The sequence below is a fragment of the Hordeum vulgare genome, chromosome 4H (assembly GCF_904849725.1).
Source record: "Hordeum vulgare subsp. vulgare chromosome 4H, MorexV3_pseudomolecules_assembly, whole genome shotgun sequence".
Classification (NCBI taxonomy): Eukaryota; Viridiplantae; Streptophyta; class Magnoliopsida; order Poales; family Poaceae; genus Hordeum; species Hordeum vulgare.
The window spans coordinates 539,438,021-539,459,211 of NC_058521.1; the positions used below are offsets into that span (position 1 = coordinate 539,438,021).

General features: G+C 40.3%; 3 protein-coding genes across 3 annotated transcripts; 2 read left to right on the plus strand and 1 right to left on the minus strand.

Moving 5' to 3' along the window:
• Positions 1-507: 507 nt before the first annotated feature.
• Positions 508-1,068, plus strand: LOC123446847 (putative cysteine proteinase inhibitor 7). Its single transcript, XM_045123384.1, has one exon. It carries the CDS (start codon positions 604-606, stop codon positions 976-978), a length of 375 nt encoding a protein of 124 aa, XP_044979319.1. The 5' UTR covers positions 508-603; the 3' UTR covers positions 979-1,068.
• Positions 1,069-11,265: 10,197 nt separating this feature from the next.
• Positions 11,266-11,842, plus strand: LOC123449360 (cysteine proteinase inhibitor 8-like). Its single transcript, XM_045126561.1, has one exon. It carries the CDS (start codon positions 11,389-11,391, stop codon positions 11,743-11,745), a length of 357 nt encoding a protein of 118 aa, XP_044982496.1. The 5' UTR covers positions 11,266-11,388; the 3' UTR covers positions 11,746-11,842.
• Positions 11,843-11,855: 13 nt separating this feature from the next.
• LOC123449359 (methionine--tRNA ligase, chloroplastic/mitochondrial) lies at positions 11,856-19,368 on the minus strand. The gene is made up of 12 exons (XM_045126560.1): positions 18,982-19,368; positions 18,496-18,639; positions 18,251-18,400; positions 17,900-18,067; positions 16,628-16,752; positions 16,125-16,218; positions 15,254-15,352; positions 14,283-14,463; positions 14,058-14,173; positions 13,225-13,380; positions 12,504-12,632; positions 11,856-12,303 (listed from the first exon to the last, which is right to left on the minus strand). The coding sequence occupies exons 1-12, from the start codon at positions 19,255-19,257 to the stop codon at positions 12,139-12,141; spliced, it is 1,803 nt and encodes a 600-aa protein (XP_044982495.1). The 5' UTR covers positions 19,258-19,368; the 3' UTR covers positions 11,856-12,138.
• Positions 19,369-21,191: the final 1,823 nt, after the last annotated feature.

Sequence of the window (21,191 nt, forward strand, 5' to 3'; positions counted from 1 at the left end):
CCTTCGTTGTCAACGGGAATGTCTCCACCCACTGAAGGCACATCGTCGAAAGACCTAGAATAAATCCAGAAAAATGCAAGCACCAACGTTAAGTCTGGGACTTGAACTCTGATAGGCAGGGGATACCACAGTCCTCCTAACCATCCAACCACGGGTTGGTTTGCAATATTATCTATTTAAATGCTCTACAATTTCTCCTAAACGCTCTATAATTTCTCCTCCTCTCCTTGCTCAATCTCATTTTGTCTCGAAAGGTCACATATCGAATATATTATGCCCCAACATTAATTTGAAGCAATTGATTTTAGATACGCCTATAATTCATTCCGACTAATGCAGCAAATCTAATGGCCACGCATGCCCTACAAGTTCTCCTCCTCTCCTCCAAGAGGCAACAGATTTGGCATATTATGTACCCAACATTAAATTTTACCAATTAATACTAGATATGATTTAATTAATTCTAACTAATGCATCAAATCTACTCTCTTTAAATACTCTGTGATTCATCACGATCTCCTTGCTCTATCTCATTCTTTGCAAGCCCCATCTCATTGTCCTCCATCTCAAGGAAGGATTAGCCCCCACCCGACACTCATCACCATGAGGACCAGCCTCCTCCTCCTCATTGTTGCTGGAACCCTCTATGCCGTCACTAAGCCTGGAGTGGCGCTCGATGGACCCTGGACTCCGATCATGCACACCAGCGACCCACATGTCCACGACCTCGGCAACTGGACGGTTGTGAAGCATGGCAAGGTTGCCAACGATGGGCTCAGGTTCCAAAAGGTGGTGTGCGGTGCGGTGCAGATCGTGGCCGAGGGCATGAACTACCGGCTTACTATCCAAGCATTGCAGGTTGGTGTCAAGGTTGGCATGTACAAGGCAGAGGTGTTCGAGAAGGAATCACCGTTCATCACCATCCGCAAGCTCATCTCCTTTCGCCGGGCCAACCAAGCGATCGATTTGGAGCATTAGCCACTATGGTTGTATGGTTTCTCAATGTAATGAGAAATTTTGAGGACTAGGTGCCTATTTTCACAATCGAATAAAGGTGCCTTTTGCGTACAAGAGTTTGGAAGTTGGGAGAATATATATAAATTTGATAAATCTGCTTGATTAATTCATGATTATGCGGGCGCATGTTTCGCAAAATTTCTCTACCACGATAGGCCTTCGCTTGAGTCTGTAATCCCTCCTCTGCCCCGCCAAATGTTACAAGTTTAACCTCCTGATCAAGTATATAAGATCAAACAAGGGAAATATCTTGATGTTCAAACGAGGGAAGGGTAACATGCAAGGAATGGTGTTTTCTAGGGTGAGCTAGGCAAGGTGGTGGATAGCTAACGAGCAACAGTGACGAAGCCCAATGGGCCAAGATGGTCCAGTAGTGAAGTATTCACATAAATTTATCTTTTGAATAAAAAAATCCACACTAATGGCTATGGCGGAATTGCAGAATGGTCCATAGGCATGGGCCACCCTAGCTACGCCAGAGCAACTAGTTGTAGATAGTTAATGTGAGTACTTCTAAAAAGGAGATAGCTCATGTGAATTAGTCTTAAAAAGATAGTTCATGTGAATTATGTAAAGAAATAAGATTGAGGGACTAGTGTTGAATTATAGATACTCCTAGGGCACATAAGTAAAACAATTCCTTGAAAATCTCAAAGGCCCATGTGGGGTCTCATGACATGGTAATAAGTTAAGTGCCACCTCATGAGTGAAGGAGAGATGTGACCTACTTATAAGAGATTTTCTTTCACATGCTATTGAGATAAGGAATGATTCATAGGAGCTCCTCCTCCGTCCGTCATGTGTGTTGTCTTTCTTGAAGATATAAGCTTAGGCCTATGTCATGTGTGCGCTTTATTTTTACCAATCAGGAGGGGATAATTAACTGCAAGTCATGACAAACATGCTGTGAATCTAAGACGTAAGATCGTGGGTTCTAGTCGACTCAGTGGTGGGCTCAGTCCCAGGTCTCCATACCTGCCCGCCTATATATTGGACGCTTTGGCAACCCTTGCCACCACCCAGATCAGATCACATATGCTCCTCCTCCTCCCACATAACCTGTCGCCGTTCCTCTCGCGGCTGCTGCTTTGGGGAACCCCAACCCGTCGATTGCGCGCATGCCTATACAGAAGAACTCAAGTTTTATTTATTTATATTATTCACCTGCCGTCTCCATGTTTTTTTCTTCATGTTGATTGTGTTGTCACATATGCAAAAAGGGTTGCCAGGTCATCATCAAAACCATTTTCACAGGACAATAGATCATATCTCAGACTATTTTTTCTGTCACTCATAGCAACTTTGTATGAAAGCCGCACATTTTCATGTGGGGTGTTACTTTATTGCATCCATCAAATAAATTCTCACTAATCCATATAAGATGGATATAGAACTTTTAATGCATGCTTTATAAGCATGAATTTATTGATACAAACCCATGCAAGACAGATATGCAACTATTCAATGGATGCCAAACCGTAAAAGATAGATATTCCCTTCCCATCAGTAACTACTGAATCACAAAAGGGACATACATTCAACTAATTTCCACCAACATGTCCTGCCAATCTATTTATACCGTCCCCCGCGCGCGGTCGTTTCAGCTGTCCTTACCATTGCCACGCCACAGCAGTATCCTCGACTCATCCCATTGTTCTTAAGCTTAAGCTTAAGCTTGCAGCCACATTAATCGACCAAGGAGAAACCATAAGCCATCAACCATGAGAACCGGCCTCCTCCTTGTCATCGGCGTCGGCATCGTCGTTTGCTCCATCATCATGCCCGCCACCGCGATATCGATGCCTGGGGCATGGGAGTACTGTAACGTCGACGCCCTGAAGATGCAGGAGCTCGGGAAATGGGCAGTGGCGGAGCACGTCAAGGTGGCGAACGACGGCATCCGATTCATCGAGGTGTGGGGCTGCGAGGAGCAGGTTGTTCAAGGCGTCAACTACCGTGTCTTCCTCCACGCGTTGCACAACACCGGCGAGAAAGGCCAATTCCAGGCGGGCGTGTACGAGGGGGCGTCGAGCAGTGCGCGCAAGCTTGTCTCCTTCGACCCGATCATCTAAACGAGGTTTTCTCGTGTATCTGTAACTGTGGAAGTCGTAACAAGATATATTTATCAAGCGTATTGTCGTTTCTTTGATTGTTTGACATCGGTAATAATAAAAGTCAGGGAAACTACTGGCTGAACCCCCGCTCGGTGCACCAATGGTGCATCCATGCAAGAAAATGTATCAAACATTTCTTTTTAAATCTGAAATTTTGTGGTGATGATCTTCAACAAATGTTATAGGCACATGCAAAGTTTGATGGTCAAATAACATGCGAACAGCTCAGTACAAAATAGACAAAATTACAAAATCTGCTCAAAGAGTGCACTTACATTTTGATTAATTTTCAGTGACTTTGCCATCTTTGTACAGAGCTCGTGAATGTTATTTGACCACCAAACTTTGCAGTTGCCCATACCATTTGTTGAAGATCATCCCCACAAAGTTTTAGATTTTTTTAAAAGTGAAGATCATCCCCACAAAGTTTTAGATTTTTTTAAAATATTTTGATATATTTTCTTGTGTGGGTGCACCGTGGGTGCATCGAGCGGGGGTATAGAAATACCACTCTCTAAAAGTTAAGACTGTATTCAGGCCTTGCCGGTGATTAGTGTATGAACCCAAAGCCCAAAGGTATCACAGTGGCAGTCCTAGCAAGCAGCCGAGGAGTACCCTCCTCCGTGCTATCGTCGCCGTCCTCAAACCATGGGGCACTCTAGCCGTGGCAAACCAAAACCCAGAAACGCGGCCGTTGGATGGGTGAGAGAGCATGCTCTCATTCAGAGTTTCACACCCGAGTTCATCTCCTTCAGAAAGATCATCTGAGCAACGGCTGGCTATATTGGAGATTTCTTCATGTTTCAGAGATCACATATGCTCGCTATCTTGTCTATAGAAATGTTGCCCATGTATTAAAAAATGATGGAAAATTTATATCTTGTCTATAAAAATATTAATCAAACAATAAAACAAATAATTGGAAAATATTAATAAAGTATTTGAAAAATATTAAACATGTAAAGACAAAAGCTTGACCATGTATTAACCGAATGTAAATTTTGTATCTGAAAAATGTTAATCAAGCATTTATAAAATGTTAAAATTTGTATGATAAAAAAGTTGAACAAAATGTTCTAAACATATACAAAATATATAGAATGAAAAAATACGAAAGCCTAACAAGAACAAAGTAAATCATGGAAAATGAAAAAAAAAAGTGAAAATAGATAAAGAAACTATGAAAAATAAAAACATTGAAAACCAAGAAAGAAACAAAAACCAAAGGGGGAAAAGGAAATTAGTAACAAAATAAAAAACGTTAAAATAAATGAAATAAACAAAGAAGCCTTCTAGTTTTAAAAATCTCGACGCGAGAAAGCCAACGGTGAAAGCGGTTCAAGATTTGAACGCACAGTTTAGAAAATAAAATGTTTTGAAAATATGGATCTACGACAAAAGGGAAAACTATCAGGTTGCGACAAGTGGCACGCATGCAGTGCGCCACTTGTCGCAACCTGTGAAGGTGGGAGTAATCGTTGGAAGGTGTATTCGCTAACTAGTGATTTCGCTGGTCCGAAATGTGTACTTTTCGGTCTTTTTTTTGTTTTGGACCAATTCTTTTCCTTTGAGGCTAATAAATTTGTAAAAAGGAAAAAAGTAAAGTAAAGTCTTGGGCGAGACACATGGGCCTCACCTCAAAGGACAGCATGACACATGGCAACACATGGCTTTTGTGGTCTAGACACAACCTGTTTAGTCTTGTGCGAGACAGTCATGTGTTGGCCACGCGAAATTCAGCCCATTTATCCAGCTATAGTTAGAATCGTCCATCAAAATCATCTGTTAACGAATACACTTTTCAACGATTACTTCCACCTTCACATATTGCGACAAGTGATGTACTGAAGTTTTTTCCTTTTTTCGTAGATCCGTATTTTTAAAACGTTTTATCTCTTAAACCGTGCGTCCAAATTTCGAATCGTTTTCATCGTTGGCTTCTCACGTTGATAGGTTTTGATGAACTTTTTTTCACGAAAAAACAGGACGAAAAAATTGTGCCTCACGCGATAGGAAAAAAACAGAAAGCGCGTTTTTTCCTTTCCGTGAGGCACTGATCGTGCCTCTCGCGAAGTCAAACCGTGCCTCTCGCGGAAAAAAAAACAGAAACGTGTTTTTCCCCTTTTCGGGAGAGGCACGGGCATGCCTCTGGCGAAAAGAAAAGCGTGCCTTTCGCGGAAGCAAATCCGTGCGTCTCGCGAAGAAAAAAAAAACGTGTTTCTCACAAAAAAAACAAAAAATGCGTTTTTTCCTTTCCTAAAGGCACGGACGTGCCTCTCGCGAAGGCAAAACCGTGTCTCTCGCAAAAACAAAACCATGCCTCTGGCAAAAAAAACGTGTTTTTCATGTAAAAAACAAAAAACGCGTTTTTTCGCAAAAATAAAATTTTTAGTTTTTCCATCCAAAAATTACAAAAGACCAGTGAAAAACCATAACACCAAAAAATTCAGAAAAAACTTTAAAAAAACAAAAATGCGTGTGAAAAAATAAAAAATAAAATTTAAAAAAAAAACGCTCAAAGCACGATACATGACGACGGCTGGAAACACGTCAAGTAACGACGCGCGGGAGCAACCGTTGGAAGGCTCCTCAAGAAACGTTGGTAACTAGTTGTTTCCATCGTCCATGCATAATAGAAATTCCAGCCTGGCCGCAGGATTTGGTATCATATGCAAATCGGATTAGAGAACCTCGCGTGCTAGCCTCCTAACTGCACAATGTACTTCAAGATTTGTGTCTACATGACATGGGGCTAACGCTATGTGTCCGGGCTTATGACCGTGTTCCAAGTGTGATTTCGTTAAGTTTGGATTGCTTGTCACGAATGTCACGTGGTGTTCCAAGAGTGTTTGACTGGTTCATTTTTGTTTGATGCATTTGTCCTGTTTGGGACAATTTTGTATCTTGTGCTAGCTACGTGGGGTTCAGGTATGTGGGGCTGGCTTTCACGATTTTTCAAGTTTCTACAAGGTTATGTAGTAGGTTTTTTCTCTGTTTCCTCCACGAGTTCTATCAGTTTTCCTTTTATTCTATTTTCTATTAAAAAATTCGAACAATTGTTAGCATTTTTTGAAGCCATTGATAGTTTTTAATATTCGTAAACATTTTCTAAATACATGAATAATTTTTTGTAAATTCTTAAGTACCTTTGAAGTCCGTGAACAGTTTTGTAACTTCATGATTATTGTCTAAAATCCATTGAAAAATTATCTGCTAATAAATAATAAATAATAGAGAAAAATCCTTAAAATTACAAGGAAAATGAAATAAAATCTAAAGAGTCAAAGTGTCACATGGACCGTCTTTGTGTCAGCAATGGGTGGGGCATATGTCGGGCAAACGGGAGCAATTAGTTAGGGAGCGCTCCTTCATGAGCCTCCGAACGATCGCTTCCGCACGTTGTCACTTGGCGTGTTCTCGGCCGCTGTCACGTATCGCGTTTTGAGCATTTCCTTCGTATTTTTTTTAATTTTTTCGCACGTGTTTTCGGTTTTTTAGAGTGGGTTTTTTCGCACGTATGTGCCTCATGGGAAGAGAAAAAACACGTTTTCTCCTCTCTCTTTTTCTTGCGAGAGGCACGATTTTGCTTTCGCGATAGACACGATTTTGCTATCGCAAGAAGCACGATCGTGCCTCTCAGAAAGAAAAAAAAACGTGTTTTCTGCTTTCTCTTTTTTCCGCGAGAGGCACGGTTTTGCTTCTGCGAGAGGCACGGTTGTGCTATCGCAAGAGGCACGGCCGTGCCTCTCGGACAGGGAAAACGCGTTTTGTGCTCTCTTTTTTTTTCTACAAAAGATTCGGTTTTGCTTCCGAGAGAGGCACGGTTTTGCTATCACAAGAGGCACTGTCGTGCCTCTCGGAAAGGGAAAAACGTATTTTTTACTCTTTCTTTTTTCCACGAGAGGCACGGTTTTGCTATCCCGAGAGTCACGGACGTGCCTCTTGGAGAGGGAAAAAACGTGTTTTTTGCTCTCTCTCTCTTTTTTCCGCGAGAGGTACCGTTTTGCTCCCACGAGAGGCACGGTTTTGCTGCCGCGAGAGGCACGACCGTGCATCTCGGAAAGGAAAAAATGCAGGTTTTATTCCGGGTTTTTTCATGAAAAAAAGTTTGTCAAAACCTATCAACATGGGATCTAGTTTTGAAGATCTCGACGCGAGAAACACAGCGGTTAAAACAGTTTAAGATTTGAACGCACGGGTTAGAAGATAAAATATTTCAAAAATACGGATCTATGAAAAAAAAGAAAAAACTTCCAGGTTGCGACAAGTGGCACGCATGTAATACGCCACTTGTCGCAATCAGAGAGATGAAAGTAATCGCTGAAAGGTATACTCGCTTGTCGCAATCAGAGAGATGGGAGTAATCGTTGAAAGGTATACACGCTAATTAGTGATTTCACGGATAACCCCTATTTGGCGCTGTAGGCGCCGGTTATAGTGTAATTTTCCTAACCGACGCAGTCGCATGAGCTGGGCTCGGCCCATATTATCTTTTTTCTGTCGTACAAAGAACAAAAACAAAGCGTGCGTCGATCAAGATTCTATCCTACGATGTCTTAGTGATTCGCACGATGCAATAACCTATCGACCGTCGACCATCAGTTATTCAACTACCGCTTCTTACCTATTTTCTACTAGTACATCCTTTTCCTTTTTTTATTTTTTTATTTTCTTTTGTCTTTCTTTATTTATTCGGAAGGGTTTTGTTCTGGTTTTTACTATTTTTCTTTGTTCGTTTTTTCGTTTTTGTTCTTTTCCTTTTTTCAAATTTGAAGAACTTTCTTTCAAATTCGATGAATTTTTTTTCAAAATTGATGAACTCTTTTTCAAAATCGATGAACTCTTTTTCAAATACGATGGACTCTTTTCAAAATCAATGAACTCTTTTTTACAATTGATGAACTAATTTTAAAATCCAATGAATGTTTTCCCGCACTAGATGAAGTTTTTTTAAATTTATGAACTATTTCCAAATTTGATGAACTATTCCTTAAATTGATGAACCTTTTTAAAAGTTTGTGAACTTTTTTATCAAATTGGTGAACTTTTTTCTTTCTTGTGAAATTTTTTCAAATTCGTGAACTTTTTTCAAACTCACAAACTTTTATTAAATTAGAGATATTTTAAAATTTTGTAAAAAATTTCTCAAATTAGTGAATTTTAAATATCCGTACTCTTTTTTAATACGTGAGGCTTTTCTTTTTGAAAACAATTCGTGAATTTTTAAAAAATATGTGAACTTCCATTTTTTGGAACAAGGCAGCTACTTTTCTTATTAAATTTATTCGAAGTAGTATTGATCACTACTACCATTTAGTTCTAGTGGTTGGTTCAAGGATCAGCCTTGTTCCATGGCAAGCTGAAGGTCGGCCCGGCCTGATTATTCTCGTATTGTGAAAGGAAGGTGTCAAGTTAAAAAATTATGCTGATGGATCGGGAAGCTCCTATTTGTGGCATTTCCTATTTGGCGCCATAGACATCAGTTAATGTGCATTTTTTGTTACCTGTCGCATGTGGCGTTCGAATTGGCCCATCAAGGCGATGTTGCGAGCGTTGGTTCGGTTAGACGATGCTGAAGGTGCGGTATAGGAGATCCCCATATGTTGTGTCGAGTAAAAGGGTTGTGATGTTCCCAGCCGGGAGGCCTGGTTTGAGGATCAGCCTTGTTCCATGGCAAGCTGAAGGCCGGCCCAGCCTGATTATTCTCATATCGTGAAAGGAAGCTGTCAAGTCAAAAAACTATGCTCATGGGTCGGGAGCTCCTATTTCCAGCATTTCCTATTTGGCGTCACAGGCGTGAGTTAATGTGCATTTTTTGTTACCTCGCGCATGTGGCGTTCGAACTGGGACGGCCCATCAAAGGCTTTTGACTTTTTTTTTGCAAATTCAATGATTTTTTTAAATATGGATGATTTTTTGAAATTTGATGAACATCTTTTTGAAAATGGATGAAATTCTTTAAGATTTATGAACTTCTTTTCAGTTCAATTAACTTTTTTAAATAATACATGGAGTTTTTTTTGAATCTTTATGAACTTCCTTCAAATTTATTGAACTTTTTAAAAGTTTAATGAACTTTTCCTAAATTGGATGAACTTTGTTTCATTTTCAATGAACTTTTTTTCAAAATTGGTGAGCCTTTTTTAAATATTTGAAGTTTTTTTCCAAATGGTTGAGTCTTTTTTTTAATCTGTAAACCTTTTTTGATTTTATAATTTTTTTCATAACAAAAAATCAGAAAAGGAAAAAAACTGGAAAGCACTCTAATGGACTGACTCATACTAGGCATCGAATCGTTAAAAGCCACATGCAGCGCTGCATAGGAGTTCCCTCAATTTGTCACTAACTACAGGAAGGAGGTGCGTGCGAAATGACTAGTTAGCGAATACACCTCCAACGATTACTCCATCTTCATAGGTTGCGACAAGTGGCGCACTGCATGCGTGCCACTTGTCGCAATCCGGGACTTTTCCCTTTTTTCGTAGATCCGTATTTTCAAAACGTTTTATCTTCTAAACCGTGTGTTCAAATCTCGTACCGTTCTCATCATTAGCTTTCTCGCGTCGAGATCTTCAAAACTAGATCCCATGTTGATAGGTTTTGACGAACTTTTTTTTTCATGAAAAAAACGAAAGAAAACAACCGGACCAAAAAACTGCGCCTCACGCGATAGAAAAAAACTGAAAACGCGCTTTTTTCCCTTTCCGAGAGGCACGGGTCGTGCCTCTCGCGAAGGCAAAACCGTGCCTCTCGCGGAAGCAAACTCGTACCTCTCGCGGGAAAAAAAGAACAGAAAACGCGTTTTTCCCCTTTTCGGAAGAGGCACGGGCGTGTCTCTCGCAAAGGCAAAACCGTGCCTTTTGCGAAAGCAAAACCGTGCCTCTCGCAAAAAAAAACAGAAAATGCATTTTTTTTCCTTTCAGGCGTGCCTCTCGTGAAGGCAAAACCGTGTCTCTCGTAAAAAAAAACAGAAAACACGTTTTATTTTCCTTTCCAAAAGGCATGGGCGTGCCTCTCGCGAAGGCAAAACTGTGTCTCTCGCAAAAATATGAAAACACATTTTTTTCCTTTCCAAGAGGCACGGCTGTGCCTCTCGCAAAAAAAAAAAGAAACGAATTTTCGCGTAAAAAAACGTGTTTTTTTAGAAAAAAAAATGCTTTTTTTTCTTCCAAAAGTTACGAAAGACCGGTGAAAAACCATAACACCAAAAAAATCAGAAAATAACCACTCAAAAAGGATGAAAACGCGTGCGAAAAAATTAAAAAAGGAACAAAATCCGAAGGAAACGCTCTTAGCACGACACGTGGCGACGGTTCGAAAAAGTGGCATCGCGCAGGAACGATCGCTGGAAGACTCCCGAGGAAGCGCTCGCCGGCTAGTTGCTCCCAGACGCGTGCCGCACGGGGGGGGGGGGGGGGGGGCGACTGGACGGCCCAGCTTTCTTTTTTGTCCCAAAAAAATCTGATAATTTCCTCTATTTTTTTCTGTTTCTTTTTTTCCTTTTCTGCTCAGTACCTTTTTTTTGGTTCATTTGTTCTTTCCTTTTCCCTTTTATTTGCTAACTTAAAGCAAAAAATATTTTTCGAATTTGAAGAACAATTTTTCAAAATACAGAACATTTTTTGAAAATCGAGAACATTTTTTACAAAATTATGAACAAAGTTTGAAAAACGACAATGTTTCGAAATTTGGAACATTTTTTAAAAGCAAGAACATTTTTCGAAAATTATAAACAATTTTAGAACACGAACTTAGTTTAAAAATTGAACAAAAGTTTCATATTTTGGTCATAGTGTCTTGCGTCTACTTTAATAATAGTCCTTCCATTTATTTGGACAACATTCACAATAGCAAATTAATATCATTAGACCCATCACAGAATCAATTGATGGACCTTTCTATAAGCAAACATTTAATACTGAATTAAACTACACACTAAATCAGTATCAGATATTGTTATGGAACCAACCGTAATCGGGCATGCATCAAGAAAGTAGTATCAGATATTGATATGGGTCCAATAATGGATCATGTCCTATGCGCCAAGGATCGGCCACATTGATTGGTACTGTTAGATAGATATATGGTGTATAAGGACATGCATTCAGTCATTTCCGTCTATCTATTCAACCATGTCCCGGCGCTTCTATTTAAACGCCCCCGGTTCACATGTCATGACCCTCCACTGCTCTGAGTATCTGACTGATCTCAACTCTCAAGCTTCCAAACCTCGCTGATCGATCCAAAGCCAGCAGCCATGAGGAGCAGCATCCCCCTCGTCATCGGCGTGGTCGCCGTCATCTACGCCGTCGCCATGCCCGCCACGGCGATGCCCGGCGGGTGGGAACACATCGGTAACATCAAGGACCCGAGGATCCAGAGGCTCGGCAAGTGGGCGGTGGCGGAGCACGTGAAGCAGGCGAGAGACAGGCTGAGGTTCAGCAAGGTGGTGCTGGGCACGGTGCAGGTGGTGTCGGGCTTCAACTACCGGCTCCTCGTCCAGGCGCTGGACGGCGCCGGCAAGAAGGGCGCGTACAAGGCGGAGGTGTACGAGGAGGCAGCCGGCAAAGGGCGCAAACTCGTCTCCTTCACCCCGGTCGACAAAAAGGCGTAGGCCTTTTGGTGTATTTTTTGTAGTTCTTGATGGACATCCGTCACAACTCACAAGAAATATTAATCGGGCAACGAAAGTTGCAGATCCAACTGCTTTACCTTTGCCTCACATCACATAATCTACATGTGTATTGAGAAACTGATGGAAAACGTGGATGCCTTACATTCTACTAGTACAATTTTGAATTTGAAAGCCTGAGAGAACAGAATTGCTAAGTTCAGTTCTCTCTGCAAAAAAGTCAAAGCCTTCTTTGCCACCAAAGATTTTATGCTATCTACACCATCAGATATGAGATGGTTCCCGTTTCGAAGGGGGAAAAAAATATGAGATGGTTTTCCGGGTTCTACAGTTGAGGAGCCAACCAGTCAGTACTCACAAACTCACAAGCTTATCTCATGCCTCCACGAGCCCTTTGCTACGTGCTTTCTTCTTCCCGCCCTTCCCCTCCTTCGGACTTGCTTGACCGTTCTCTTCGACTTCGGTTTCTATTTTAGCGAAAATAGGCTTCGGCTCCATCATTGCCTGGCCTGCTTTAAGGGCTCCCCATTTGGTATCATCCTGCAGGACAGTTCAACACAGGGTTGTAAGCAAGCCATGCCACTGGAAAAAAATTGTATTGCAGATTTGCTATTTATAGGTTTGAACATTGTGTTCTCTGAGGGTATTAGTTCATATACAGCCTAGACAACGGCTGTAAAATACTATGCAAAATTGGGTTTAGACCTAAATAGCATATCCCTGGACATATAAGAACATACCCATCTCAACGTACGAAACTGGTCTTCTGTGAAACCAAGCTGTGTATAAATCCTCAACGAAAGGCTTGGAGTGATTGGAGACAACGCTATTGCAATTATTCTCATTGCCTCTAGAATAATGACGAGATCCTGTGGTGAAGTGAAGATAAAAAATAATGAATAAGGAAAATGTCACAGACAAAATAAAATAATAACATGCCAACAAAATTCTACTCCCTCCAATCCGGTACAAAGTTGTACTGAAGCTGCGACAATTAATTTGGATCGGAGGGAGTAATAGCAATAAGCATCTGAAATATTTAGCATAAACAATTCCATTATCTATTCCACCAACAATGGAGTTCGAATTTGTAGACAATTAGTGACTATGTCTATATGTCACACATCAAACAAATAACACAAACTAGCCACCCAAAAATCATCACAACGATTCATCAGAACGACTAGAGTTATGTTATAGTTTCATTTACAGCCGTAAAAATAGAGCTGCTGTGAAATCGGAATAAGGTACTCTCAGATGTAGAGAATATAAAGAATTTTGAAGCTCACAGAGAGCTCTTCTGTTCGAAAGTGGGTTTCTTTTACAAACATAAAAAGAAGCAACTGATGCTCATGCAGTTTGACCTTGTCAGCATTAAATTGTGGCAAGTAAAATCTGAAACAAACACGACAAGCCCAAAAGGAAGAGAAATAGATATAGTGTCAACTTTCAAGTGTTTACCTTTGCAGCCTGTTCAGCAACCTCACCCCCTTGCTTGAAACAAGACCATGGTGCTTGCTCGTCAATGTACAAGTTTCCCAAGTTACCAATTTCTAGAACAGTTTCACATGCTGATGTCAACGAAAGATTTTCATAATGACCCTTCGCCTTGTCCACCTGTATAAACAATATCACTGTAACACCAACAGATACAGCAGAAGTGCAGTACATGCAAACATGTGTTAAAAAAATCTTTTATTAGGCAGATGGATAGCAAGTGATGATCTGAAATATCCAAATGCAACATGTGATCAAGTGGAACCAATTCATAATGGACAACACGTGCTGACAGTGTCTGAAGACTTTGTTTGCTCATTGTCGCATGTCAATTCAGCGAACATCATATCCATAACTATTGCTCCAAGAAGAGAAATAATAAAACAGTTCATCTAGGATCATTATGGTGGATGTCTTACTTTCTGTAGGCTAAGAAACAGAACTTAAAGGACCACTAACAAGATTATTCTGGTCTCGATGTAACACACATTAAACTCTTATAATGGCACACGTAAGCTTCAAACGTCAGCATGGCCTCCAAATTTATGGAGATTGTAACCAAACAAGGAGCAATCATTACATATAAAGGGCTTCAAGCTTTTGTAATGCATAATTGAAAACGATTTCCCTCAAAGAATTTTGTGTATTTAGACCATTTACTGTCTAGAAACTTTATAAAGCCAATTCGGACAACTTACACACCATCAGAAGTAATGCAATGACAGATCAATTGTTTATCATCAGTTCCCACGTTGCTGCCAGCGTACTTCACCAAGATACCGAAGAGACCAACTTACCAAGTTTTCAACATTATTCTTGAATGAATTGCCATCTGCAGCAGCAATTGAATCAAAAGCTAGCATGGAATTGCAGTTCTTTTTTAGGAGACCAAGTGTGCGGTTGAGAAGATTTCCTGTTCAGATGAAAACAGTATCATCACTAGTAAATTAAGACGGTCAGTTAACACCAACTAAAGCAGAAGTCAAAAATAAATGAATAAAAGTTTTAGCGCACATAAATACCAATTGTGTTAGCAAGATGTGCGTTGACTGTATTGATAAAACGTTCTTCTGAATAGTCCCCGTCATTGCCAAATTCTACTTCCCGCAAGAAGAAGTACCTAACAGCATCTGCGCCAAATCTGCCTACTAGATCCTTTGGTTCAAGTGTGTTGCCTAGTGATTTTCCCATCTTCATGCCATCCTAAAATTTGAAAAATAAAAAGCAGCTGCATGAAATAAAAGTGATTTAATGAGATAAAGGTGGCTGGGAGCCTAGATAGAATCTATATTTGTTACTCATCAACACAACTACAAAGCAGTTGCTGTTTTTCACAATATCTGTCCAAGACAACCATGCGCACTAATGAGGCGCAAAATTCATAATAGGTAATGCCATTGGACCATACATGTCCCTATAAAATGAAGGACTACTCCTACTCAACCTGTCCTGCAGCAATGAAAAAACTATTGTGAACTAGAATTTCCCAGAAAAATGGACAATGTTACAAAAGGAAGGAGAAGACAAACATTTATTTCACATAAGAAGGAGAAGATAAGTTCTTACAATTAGAAGTACACACAGAGTAGAGGGTTGTAAACTTGAAAAATCAAGGAAGAAGGTGGCCAAAAATACAGAATTATCTATGAGCTACAAAGCCATAACTATATGACAACATGGGAAATGCCAACGGGTATAAGGATGAATGCTAATACATATATACACTAATATAGGGGTGCTAACGTCAAGCTCTAGAAAACTGAAATTTGTAGGAGGGGAAGACTAGAGCCATAAAGCAGGAATAAGGAAATTCAACAATGCAGCATCCGATGCCAAATGTCTAGATGGAAAATGCACATGTAGTTGCAGGAAAAGGCCTTATCAACCAACATACGATGATCACATAGACATGCTCAAAATACGATGTACTGTATGGTGCTATATCATTATGAGTTGAGGTGGAAACAAGAACATTGGAAAAATGTGAGGTCACCTTTGTCAAGAATCCATGACCAAAAACTGCATCAGGAACGCTTATCCCTGCTGACATTAACATTGCTGGCCAATAAATTGCATGAAACCGCAATATGTCCTGAGGTACATGTACAAGAGATTGTCACAAATCGGATGAACATATAAAACAAAGAAGTTATCTAATATCATTGCTTTTAAACGGGACAAAATGTCAATATCTACAGTGACCAGCTCCAAGTATATTGTTCTTGAAGCAGTAGATTAGTACATTTATCTCCAGGTATTATGAAACATAATAAAATTCATCAGATTTAACATATGAGAAGAGATGTATTGTTCTTTTCTATTTCTTAGCTGTCACACATCTCTCACTTTTGGAAATTAGGGGATGCGTCTGTCGAAATTGTTTCAACTGTGACATACCAGAGCCAAGTCACCAAACCCAGCATGACACATGATGTTTTTATTAGTGTAAGTAACTGCAGCTGAGGCACAAGGGCCCTATTGAAACAAGTTTAAATAAAATAGCATCTAATCCTGAGAACTGGAAGAAGTGAAACTTGTCCCTGATTTTCGCTATATGAAAAACTGAGTGGCTATGTGATGTTAGTTGGTTAATATATATAGATCAACATAAAGGAGTTTATGCTTGTTTATTCGTTTGACCAATGTCATATTCAGCACTTTCTCTTAGCAGCACTAAAAAAAAGTGGTACTATCCAAGTTCACATCAAAATGAGAGCTCCTTACAACCATAAGTAGAAATCGATCAACATGGACCAAAGAACATTTTAAACGTGAATAGAGAAGCATATGGTGTTTTGTCGTAAGTTGAAACAGGAAATATTAATGTTTGAAGAAGCTGCAAAAGTTATTTGCCCAAAACCGACCTTTCCTATCAGGTGTAGAGATGCAGGCCAACCCCGATCAACAGCTTGCTGCAAACTTGCCTGTTCCCCGTCATCTAGGGATGCTGAAAGATAACTAAAGAAACAAACATGCAGAAATGAACAACCAGTCGAAACAAAGTAATAGGCAATGCTACATAAGACGTACTCTAGCCTCATTTCAAGATTTCAAGTCTGCAAGTTAACTGCTCTTATTACATGCATGGACCAAGAGACTGGGGCATCTTTTGCTTTTGCATATAAAGTTTACAGTTTCGAGTAAACAAAAGAACAATTCATCTAAGAATTTTCATTGCCAAACATGAATATAAATCAATGAAGTTGAGTATATTCGATACTTGCATGGTAGGATTAAACAGAGGACATCAATATCAGACAACACACCGCATAGAGCCATATCTATCCAGTTGAATTTGAGTAAGAATATGCAACCTGTTCATGCTTACTAACATGCCAAGCAGCAGGTATGAAACATACAAACATACCCTAATAAGGCATCAAACCACACATATATTGTTTGTTTGGTGTCATTTGGCACTGGAATACCCCACTCGACAGATGCGCGAGAAATAGAGAAGTCTCTCAATCCACTTTTAATCCAGCCTTCGACCTACAGCTGTGTCTTAATTAGTAAAATAACAACGAAATAAGGGCATTCTAAAACCATGAAAATAAACGCATGTGAGCTGAAAGACTGGCAATTAAGTCAAGGTTCATATTTTTACTGGAAGCTCAAACATGAAGCACAGTATGAAATTATGAATCTTGGACACTTATATAAGGAAAAAAATCCTATCACTGCACACAAAACCAAGGTGTGTTACAGTCAGAAGAACAGAGGCTACTTAATAAAGTGCATTATGGTCAGTCAATGTGTAGGCATGCGCCGATGCACATATGTATTTTGAGATGTCAAAGTTGAGATCCCATCTTGCTAGCTCAAAGAAAATAAACATGTAATGGCCAGGCTTCAAGTGGTCAGTAAGCTTCTTAGACAAAACTTGATTACAAATATGGACTGGGGAAATTGCCAGTAAATACATCGGTGACAAAGTCCAGGATTGGATTGAACAACCATGGCTCCCCAATGCCAAACTCTCGCTGTAAGCCGCTAAATCCTGACATGATATTACTGTAAAAGCTAGGGATTACATGAGAACCGTTGTGATCTAAAGACACTCTTCACTGTTTATCAACAATTTTAACTTCCACCATATACACAGCACCCTTTGGAAGCTTTCTTTTTCAGAACTGGTAAACACTGAGATCTAGGTTCTACTCTCTCCGTCCCAAAATAAGTGACTCAACTTTATACTAACTTTGTACTAAAGTTAGTACAAAGTTGAGTCACTTATTTTGGGACGAAGGGAGTAATATTTAAGCTAGTTAGGTATTTATAAGCTAGTTAGGTATTAGGACAATATCTAAGTGGCTAGAAAGGAAATGTATTGTGACAACGTTTGTTCAACATGCCAACGGCACTTCTTGGCAAGAAGGAATGCAACAACCCAACAAAATCCACATGGTTTGTTACATATTTGACTGCACAGATGTATTTGCGAAAATCATGTCAAATCTTCAATAGTCCATATGCTGGCATGATGCATATTTTTTTTAATCTGTCAGTAGTCAAATTAATATAATAAGAATCTCCATTTAATAAACAAATAGTTCTACACTTTTCATCATAATTTTTAGCAGTAACTCAATAAGCACACATAAGATTGAACAAAACATTATAGAGGATAATGCCTCACCTCGTGCAAACGATGTGATGGCCTTACAAAATTGGGATTTCTTGTCAGTAGCTCTTCTAATTTATGCTGATATTTTGACAAGGCAAAGAAATAGTTATCTTCCTTTCTAGGTACACAAGGCTTCAGGTGCACAGGACAGTAATTATTTTCCGCCAACTCTTTTTCATCCTGTGCGTAATAACAAAAAAGACATTATTATTTGGTAAAATCACGAACACAGAACTGTAGAGATAATCTGTACAGATGCCCATGATTACGCTTGTTATAATTAACCATTCATGCATGTATAAATACATTTACCTAAAAAAATGTGCTAGTGCTGCTATATGAGAAAGGTATAAAGAAGCTTGCCTTGTACTCCTCGCAGCTGACACAGTAAAGCCCTTCGTAATCAGCCCTATATATGTCACCACTACTTAGAACTCTAGAATAGAAGTCATTAACAACAGCCTCGTGCTTAGGATCGGTTGTGCGAATAAACTTATCATACTCGATGTCTAGCTGCAAGCAAAAACAAAGTTGGAAGAGAAATGTGAGCTCCAGATTTATGACATGTTGTGAAATGGTAGACTGAAATACTTTGTGTTGTGACATACATCAGCCCAAAGCATCTTGTATGAATTTGAAATTATATCGCAGTGCTCCTTGGGGTTTCTACCACTGGCCTCTGCAGAGGTGGCAATTTTTTCACCATGTTCATCTGTTCCAGTGATGAATATAACCCTCTTCTCTAGCAATCTCTGCAACCAGATAAGCACCATGAACAAACTCTTAGACAAGGAGTTGGGCAGCAAAAAAAGCACGCAATGCTCCCAGTGGCTCAAATAGTCTGGCAAACAAATGGTCGAACTGGAAATATTTGCATTGCTAACACATTAAGATACTATATGAAGTCTGTGCATCAGCATTCCTGCACCACATCTGCACTGGCATGTCCATCGCTTGACTAGAGAACAACGAAGCGCAACAGTCACTGTTACTGTTTCATACGGGTTGCGTATCGCATATGTGCCAGCATGTGGATCTCGAGTAATGTACTCAAATTCCAGACACGAACTTGTAAAAATTGTGTGGAGGCTCGCCTGGAATCGGGCGACGGCGTCGGCGGCGATGGTCGTGTACGCGCTGCCCATGTGCGGCGGCGCGTTGACGTAGTACAGCGGCGTGGTGAGCACATAGGGTGGCGGCGCGGGCGCGGAGGCATCTGAGGACGAGGAGATTGAGGCGCAACAGCGGGCGCGGCCGCGGCGGTGGGGCGCGGAGGCGAGGGGACGGGCCGGGGGTGAGGCGAAGGCCAGCCGACGGGCGGTGGCTCCGATGGAGGAGGGGGCGCAGAAGAAGGCCCGCCCAGCGGCCATGGAGGAGGAGAGGGGAGACAGGGAGTGGGTTAGGGAGGGGTTTTGGGTCGCGTTCGTGAGGCCGAGAGAGCAGATGTTTGAGGTGGGGGACGATGGGAATGGGATGCAGCCAACCCTAATCCAAATGAAATTCGTAGATTTCTTTATGCTCCTTTGATTCAAAGGAATTTCACAGGTTTTGTAAAGGATTTAGGTTTACTAAGTAAAAATGTCCGTACGTTGCAATGAAAATATAAAAAATACATATAACGCTACATCCGATAAGGTTGCTTCTCTAAACTTGTAAGGATGTTGCTAACAAAATGATTAAAAAATGACAGAAAACTTTTACTTAGGAACGACATTTCAATGATCTCATCACGGTGATATCAGAGTTGGCAACATCTGATTCACGTCACATATGGCACATATCTTGGTATGAGTCCAACAAAAAATCAGATAAGGGACGATATCTAGATTGTTGACGGTATCTAAATTAGTATATTGATGTGGGTAATTGGAAAATTTCTCACCAACCGTGACATATATTTGCGGTGGTCGTTATATATTGAATGGCAAGATTCATAATTTACATGCATGAATTCAAATCTTTTTTATTGAACGGATTCTAATCATTGCAGGTGTTTCACATTGCGAGCAAATACCATAGACAAACGTATATATGCATATCACATCCGATATCAAGAGAAAATATATGAAAAGACACTAAGGATTAATCTCATACAGGATGGATCAAGAAACAAATTAATATATGTTATTCGACAACTTCAATTAGCCGGAGAAACAACCCAAATCCAATCTTGTCCCTAGCGAGTCATCTATGCTACCACTTGCCCTCTTTGTCACTGTCGCCGACTCTTGTTGGACGGTAATCCTGCAGTCAGATATAGTAGATCAATTGTTATTGTACAATGTACATAATAAAATCTGAATATGTTTGAAACACAACAAATGCTGCAAAACGAAGGCATCTCAGTTTAAGAAGATAGACATTGTAAGGTTAAAATGATAAGCCATGTCATTAAATGAGTTTAACTACTAATTCTTAATTTGCCCAAACACTTTAAGCAAATTCAGAAGGACGCTTTAGCTTATATAAAAAGAAGTGCTAGCATTATGCTACTAAGTACTACTGGCTTCATTCAGATCGTCAATTAAATAATCTATTGCAACATTAAGAGAAAGGAGACGAGATACATTTTTGCATACAGATTTCAATCAAAAATATCAACTAAGTTTCACAAACAAACACATACCGGGAACAGAGAGACATAGTAATCCTCGATAGTAAGCATACTATTCCAGTCAAATATGCTTCCATTTTCCAAGGAAAAACAAACGACTATACCCCAAAACTTCCCCTGCCAGACACAGCCAAAAGTAGCAGCAGTCAGCACAAAACACTCAAATGAACGTTGAGAATAGTGCAATAACCATTAGATAAACTTGCGAAATCAGTACTGAAAAAGGCATGAAACTGGGATTTCCTGAAGATCTCGTTCGTCACAATTTTAGAGAAAGAAGTGGACGTCTGCGCAGCGCAAGCAAAGACTTTGGCTCGGCGACACAATTCATTGCAAGATGTTAGACACTTGAACACAACAAGGAACTAATTCCGCTATCCGACTTCATATAAGTGTCTAAATCTGCGGGTATTTAAAACTGGAGTCTGAACCTTCACGAGCACCTATTCCCCAGTCACCCGTAGTAGTAGGAATCCGGCCATCGGGCAGCGCCACTCCCCCTTGTTGGGGAACGTCGCATGGGAAACAAAAAAATTCCTACGCACACGAAGACCTGTCATGGTGATGTCCATCTACGAGAGGAGATCTGGATCTACGTACCCTTGTAGATCGCACAGCAGGAAGCGTTAAGAAACGCGGTTGATGTAGTGGAACGTCTTCACGTCCCTCGAACCGCCCCACGAACCGCCC

Excerpts from the sequence above, each read along its gene's own strand:
- LOC123446847 (XM_045123384.1), top strand. The coding sequence starts at position 604 with ATGAGGACCAGCCTCCTCCTCCTCATTGTTGCTGGAACCCTCTATGCC.
- LOC123449360 (XM_045126561.1), top strand. The coding sequence starts at position 11,389 with ATGAGGAGCAGCATCCCCCTCGTCATCGGCGTGGTCGCCGTCATCTAC.
- LOC123449359 (XM_045126560.1), bottom strand. The coding sequence starts at position 19,257 with ATGGCCGCTGGGCGGGCCTTCTTCTGCGCCCCCTCCTCCATCGGAGCC. Across the intron at positions 14,464-15,253 it reads GTCATGGATTCTTGACAAAG|GATGGCATGAAGATGGGAAA; the intron begins GTGACCTCACAT and ends TTCAAATTTTAG. Across the intron at positions 12,304-12,503 it reads AGTTTCGTACGTTGAGATGG|GATGATACCAAATGGGGAGC; the intron begins GTATGTTCTTAT and ends ACTGTCCTGCAG.